The sequence below is a fragment of the Hipposideros armiger genome, unplaced genomic scaffold, assembly GCF_001890085.2.
Source record: "Hipposideros armiger isolate ML-2016 unplaced genomic scaffold, ASM189008v1 scaffold_497, whole genome shotgun sequence".
Lineage (NCBI taxonomy): Eukaryota > Metazoa > Chordata > Mammalia > Chiroptera > Hipposideridae > Hipposideros > Hipposideros armiger.
Genome location: NW_017731847.1, coordinates 1,439,623 through 1,446,241, shown reverse-complemented (window position 1 = coordinate 1,446,241; position 6,619 = coordinate 1,439,623). Strand labels below are relative to the sequence as shown.

General features: G+C 53.9%; 1 protein-coding gene across 1 annotated transcript in view; it reads right to left on the bottom strand.

Annotated features, from left to right (window-relative positions):
* Nucleotides 1-865: 865 nt before the first annotated feature.
* The window catches only part of FGD2 (FYVE, RhoGEF and PH domain containing 2), a 22,229-nt gene continuing 16,475 nt past the window's right edge, over nucleotides 866-6,619 (bottom strand). The window contains exons 11-14 of the mRNA XM_019667449.1: nucleotides 6,168-6,299; nucleotides 3,172-3,309; nucleotides 1,833-1,979; nucleotides 866-1,461 (exon numbers count right to left, since the gene is read on the bottom strand). Of these exons, the coding sequence (XP_019522994.1) occupies nucleotides 1,246-1,461; nucleotides 1,833-1,979; nucleotides 3,172-3,309; nucleotides 6,168-6,299 (633 nt within the window). The 3' untranslated portion in view covers nucleotides 866-1,245. The remainder of the gene's footprint in view (nucleotides 1,462-1,832; nucleotides 1,980-3,171; nucleotides 3,310-6,167; nucleotides 6,300-6,619) is intronic.

Genomic DNA, 6,619 nt, shown 5'->3' with positions numbered 1-6,619 from the left:
CTGCATTTGGCTCCTAGAAGATGCTCAACAAATATTTGTTGAATGAAAGGATGAACTCATGGCCAGCCTGGGCCAATGAGGTTTTCTTGGAATTTCAAAAACATCCTATAGGAGGGAGGTAGGTAGCCTCAGATTGGGGGCAGGGAAACTGCTGGGCCTGGAAGGGGGCAAAGATCTATGACTTGGCCATTTTGCCTTCTTCAAGGGCGGTGCCCAGCAGTGTTTGCACCTGATGGAAGCCACTTAGGAGGTCAGGGCCCCAGGCTGGGGCCCCTGCCTGTGGCCTGCTGACCACTACCACCCCCTGGTGGTCCCTTATGGAAAAGCAGCCTCACACACCAACCAGAGAGCCAAAGAGGTGCTCTTGACCTCCCTTCCTCCCCCCTTTCTTCCCACCTTCCCTTCTTTTCTTCCCTCTTTCCTTCCTTTTCCTGTCTCACTTGACTCCCCTCTCTGCTTGCCCTATTGCTCTGCTACCTGGTGGAAACAGCTTTGACCGTAGTGCACAGGGTTAAAAGCTGGCTCTGACATCCACCAGCAGTGTGACCTTGAGCTAATGACTAAACCACTCTAAGGCTCAGTGTCCCCATCTGGAAAGTGGGGATTATAACTCCTGAGGGTGACATGAGATAATCCATGTAAAACACCTAGCACAGGGCCTGGACCAGGAGATGTTTATTATTATTTACTATTATTAGTATTACTACCGTGCCTGGCACGTGATAGGTGCTCAACCAGTGGTCGTTTGCTTTCTATCTTCTTCATCTGGGTAACCCAGGCTATGGGGACTCCTGAAACATACCCGTGCCTCCCCCATCCCAGACCAATTAAATCAGAAATCTTTGATGATGGCTACAGGCATTGGTTTTTTGTTTTGGTTTTTTAATTTTTAGTTTATTTTTATATTTTTCCATGGGTGTTTTTTAAATATCTCTGGTGATACTAATGTGCAGCCCAAGCTGAGAACCACACTGGTGATCAACAGTCCTGGGTAACCTGGGACTTTGCTGGTTTTACCACTGAAAGTCCCATGTCCCAGGAACCCCCTCCGCGCTGGGCAAACCAGGAGTTTGGTCACCCTTCCATCCCTTCCCAAAGGAATGGACCTATGTTTTCTTAATCCCAAATCAGGACACATGGTCTGGGTCAGTTGACTAGAAACCGATTATTTAAAACTCAGCTTGGAGTGGAGGGTCACGGAGCTGCAGGAGCCAGGCTCTGAGGGGGAGAGCGGCTGGTTGTGGCTCAGTCAGACAGATCCCCGTCATTGGGTTCCTCGGGGTTCCAGCCGCTGGCCGCCCGCTCCATAGCTTTCATCCAGCGGCCCCTCACCTCCTCAGTTTCGGCTTTGAAGGTGTAGAGCTGGCCTGACTGTTGCAGCTGGAAGACCCGGGGGTCCCCCTGGGGCCCTGTGGTCACCTGGTAGCCCAGCAGGGGGATGGAGGTGTGAGCCCGAATATCCTGGGAGGGAGGAGAGAGCTGTGGGCAGCTGTCCTCCCACTCAGCCCCCCCCCTCCCGCCTCAGCCATGTGATGTCACAGCCACACACACCCCCCTCTCACTCCCCACACGCTCAGGAGGCAGGGCGGCAGGCGGGAGCTGGCAAGGAAGAGGAGAATTGGCTGTCCCTTGAGGGCAAAGCGGTTGTGACCTAGAGTCTGGGAGCAGCTTTGGAAGCCATGAATCCTGTGATTGGAGGGAACCATGTCTTCATTGGGCCTCGGTTTCCTCATCTGACATATTGGGCCAACAGTACTCACCCTCCCGCCCCTTGCACCCCGCCCCACTGAGGAGGCCAAGGCCTGGGGGTTGGGGGCAGGTGGCAGCATTACCTGAGGGGCAGCGTAGACATAGAGCACGAGGGGGTCGTCCCGGGGGATCACACACCAGCCCCGGGAGCCGCTCTTGCCCCATTTGTCCCCGACGAGCTGCAGGAAGCTGCACATTAGGCTCTGCTCGGATCCCGCCGGGGACCCTTTCTAAAAGCAGAGAGAGGGGCTGTCAGGGAACAGAGCACCACTACGTGACAGACATTGGTCCGGGGGCTTGACAATCACTACTTCTAAGGCCTGCAGCAACAGTGCAAGGAGGGGCTGTTTCCTGAGGCTCAGAGGGGTCCCATCGTGGGCCTGTGGTCATACAGCTGGCCAGTGGCAGAGCTGCGGTCAAATCCCGGCCAGCCTGAACTTGGGGTCGGTGCTGGGAGGGCTTATCACCCGCAAGTTCCCCCAGGGAACAGAACGGGGGGCCTGAGAGGGGGAGCTGACCATCCCCTCTCTCCAGAGGCAGGCTGTATGGCATAGGGGTTAGAGAGGGCATGAGCAGGGGCTGGAAATAAAAGAATGGAGAGGATTCGAAAGCAGGCAGATGTCTGTGGAAAGGAACCAACATGAAACCTGGGAGCTGGGGTCTGCTGGAATAGGTTGGGGTCTTCTCCCACCTCCCAGGGACAGTGGGGAGTCAATCTGGACTTTAATGAGGGAGGGGCCGTGGGCAGTGGTAACCAGTGTCAGGGCTGAGTTCCACTGTATTTGTAGCAGGTAGTTGAACACAGTTAGTGCCCCATCGGTGCTGACTGGCAATGAGGGAGCAGACTGGCGGGGTGACTGTGGGATGGAGAGTGGCTCAGCGAGGCCCCAAGGGCAGCAGGAAGGACGTCTGCGGCAAGGTCAGAAAGCTGGCCCCTAACTTGCTGTGTGACCTGGGGCCAGTCACCTCCATGGGCCTGGGATAGGTCCTTGAAGTCCCTTCCAGTTAGAATGGATTCCCCAGTCAGCCTCTTTCCAACAGTGGGAGCCTGACCTACAGCCTCAGTTTCCCCGTCTGTACAGTGGACTCAGTAACACCAGCTCTCTTCACCTCCTGGGACTGTTGGCCAGGGTATGGGGACGTGAACAGGAACTGTCCGAGGGGCTGTGAGATTATTGGATGGGGACACAGAGGAGAGGTGGAAGAGCCAGAACAGCCTGCAGCCAAAAGTTGCTTCAGTTTGGTGCCAGGCCCAGCTCTGTTTGGGGGTGGGGGGAAGGGATGGGGGTGTGTCTGCGGGCAGAGCGAGGAGGAAGAGTGTGACCACAGCTGGCTTTTCCTCAGCACCTAGGACAGTGCCAGCATGTATGGTGGGGGGACATCCTGCACCCATTTGCCGAATGGAGGAGTGGTGGCCCTCACCTCCAGGATGCCCCGCCTCTTGTCCTCAGGGAGCACATTTCCGGTGAGGAATGTGTAGCAGTCAAAGCAGACTCGGTTGGGCCTGTTGTCATCATACTTGAGTTCAGCCCGGTAGTCAGAGCACCTGGCACACACCACCTGGAGGAAGACAGGCAGGAGGGGCTTGAGGCCTCAGGTGAGGCAGGGGAGGACTGTGCTTGCACCTGGGCCAGTGAGGTGGGGGTGTGAGAGCAGCCAGGACAGGAGGAAGATACAGCAAGATTCAGGAGAGGAATGGAAGCAGAGACGGGTATTCCCTTGCTGGCAGAGGCCCAGCTACCTGGAGGCAGCAGTGAAGGGGGAGAGCTCAGATTCTGGCTCCCCAAGATGGGGGTTTGAGGCCTGGACCCCACTGCAGGTGCCTCAAGTTCTCTTCCCTTCAAGTTCCCCTTTTGGGAAGGCAGATGCTAATCCCAGGGGCTTGCCCTGAACACACCCCTTGCATCTGATTCACTTCTCCAAGTCCTCCTTGTCCCCTCTGCCATCTCATCTGACTTTCCCAGCAGCACCCCCAGGTGAACAGCACTGGGGCTTTTATCCTTACCCGACAGTGAGGAGCATAGGGCAGCCCAGAGGGGACAGCCAGCGACTTGCTGAGGGCCACACAGCTCACTGGCAGCAACTGGCCCTTCAGCGGGTTAGCTTTTTAAGATTCATGCAAATTTTGCATTCCACTCAATCCTAGAGTCAAGGGTGTTCTAATATAAAAATGATGGGGTGGTTGTTTTTGCCAGGGAGACCTGCCAGGGTCTCTGTGGGGTGGGGCCCATTCCCAGCCCACCATAGAGAGGCCCCCAAGAAGGCCTCATGTGGACCATGTTGGGGAGACTGGGTGAAAGAGGCTTGACGAGACTCGGAGAGAAACACGGGGTGCTGCAGGGTGTGACTTCCAGGAAGACAGGGGTGTCACAGTGAGTCCAGGATGTGGGCTTGGAAACAGGGAGCAAGAGATAGAGATGAAGGGGGAGGGATATTCATCAGGGAGCTCCTCTGTGTGCCCAGCACAGCACGTAACCTGGGAGGGCCCCACAGGATGAGTCCTGGGCCTGCCCCACCCTCACCAGGATTCCCGTCTGGCAGGTGGGAGACAGAAACTGGGCACCAAACCACCAAACCACCGAAAGGATGACTCACAGAGTACAAAGGTATGCACAGGCGGGAGAAACCCCAAAATTGGACCAAGGATATCTCACACAGCCTCACCTAAGGGGCTTCAACTGCTTTGGGAGTGTTTTATTTTTTATTGAGAGTTAACCTTTTTATAGTATTAGTCTATTTATTTTCTCTTCTTCCAACTTTATATTTTGAAAAATTTCAAACCTGCAAACAGGTTGAAAGAATAATACAATGATACCCCCCACCACCACCTAATTCCCCAGTTGTTAATATTTTTGCCACATTTGCTTTGTCTTTCTGTGTGTGTGTGTGTGTGTTTTCATTTTTTCTGAACCATTTGAGTATAAATTATAGTGATCATGACCCTTAAATATGTAGCTGATATCAATTAAGAACAAGGACACTCTCCTGCCCATCAACGATGTCATGTTCACACTTGGGACATTTAACATCAATACAATATTATCTACATATGGTTCTCATAACCAAATTTCCCCCAGCGGTCCCAATAATGACCTCTGTAGCTGGTTTCGTTTTCCCCATCAGGATCCAATCAAGGATCACATGTTTCATTTAGCTGTCAGAATATTTTATTTCTTCCATGTACCTGGAAGGTAGGGTCGTGGGTATTGTTATATTATTCTTTGTGCCTTTTTGTATTTCTTAACTATTTTAAATAATTTTTAAGGAACTACATAATTACAAAGCCACAAGTGTGAATCGACTCAACTCTTATTTACAGACAGAATCACCAAGAACAGTGGTTAATCCCTAGAACGTTTCTATTTGGCTCTGGGATGTAATTTGTCACTTACATCTGAACATAGGTGTGTCTCCAGTCCTGGAAATTTACTTTGTGTCCTGATTGCCGTTTAACACTTTTTGGGGACACCTCCCTGACCCAACCTGCCCAGCTGGTCTCCTGTCCCCAGGAAGTCATTAAAGACTAAGGTTGTAAAGGGCTTCTCTGTTTGCAGAGTAAATGGAGGGGATTGTGATGTGGGCAGAGTACAGCTCAAGTGCAGCAGGTGCTTAAAAAGCAAAGCAAGATCTGCCTGTGATCATTGGGCTTGAGCTGATAAAAGGGACCAGTGGAGTGGACAGGTCCCTTCCTCAATCAGCTGGTGACTCACTCCCCTGACTGAGCCCTGCCTGAACTCTTGAGGAGGGGGAAGGAAAGGAAGAGGAGAAGGGAGAAGGGAGTGCACCTTCTTTTGTCAAGTCCTCACCAGCATCCGGGAGGTGTCTATTCTAACCCCCATTGAACAGATGAGGAAACTGAGGGCCGAACCTGGTGGGCAGACTTAGCAATAGAGCTGATCACATGCTGGAGTGCTGAGGACTTGCCAAGAAGAAGAGGGGACGGTTAGCTGGGGTCAGTCAAGAAGAGAGGACAACAAGGGGTGGTTAGCGCAGGCATGGAGCTGATGAGATGGTTGGTGGGTGCAAAGCCTGAGCAGGGCTGAGGGGTTTGGATGCACCCCACCCTGGAGCTAGAGGCCATTTCCTGGTGCTGGATCTGGGGGCCTCGGGAAATGGTGGTGAATTAATAGGGTCACTTTGGGGAGTGTCCTGGAGCAAGTCGTTTAATCTCTCTGTGACTCATCTCCCCGTTTGTGGGATGGGGATAGTGCAGGCCCTGCTTCACAGGTGGATGCTGTGAGGGCCACATGAGGTAGCTACACGCCTGGCACGGGGCTTGCACCCAGCACTTTTAGGCTGCCCTGGTTGAAGCTGGCAGGGTTGGCGGGGAGGGGAGAGTGGGGAGAGCAGGGCCTGAGCAGGGAGGGCGGAGGCAAGGTGGGACAGGCAGAGGCAGGGGAGCTGGCAGGAGTACTCACATAGCCGCAGGCCCGGCAGTGGTGGCGACGGCGCGTCAGGGCGTTGAAGGGCTCCTGGCAGCGCATGCACATGGTCACCATCTTGTCCCGGACCCACTGCGGGGCCCGGAGGCCCAGCTCCTCGGACTGCAACTGTTGGACAGCAGGGCGGGGACTTTGTGACCCTCTTGTGCCCACTCCCTGAGGCCCTGGGGCCCCTGCCCACCTGTTTGTAGTGGGGATTATGTGTGTGTGGTGCTTCCCAGTGGCTTCCACATGGAGCTGGCTGAACTGATGAAGACTGTGTGGTAGGCCACTTACTATTATTTCTGTTTTACAGGTAAGGAAACTGAGGCCTAGAGAGGTCAAGTGACTCAGCAGAGACACCCAGCAAGTCAGAGTTCAGAGCTCCATTTAAAATTCAATCACAGACACTCTCCCTGACCCCCACCCTCCTGCCTCCCTCTACCTCT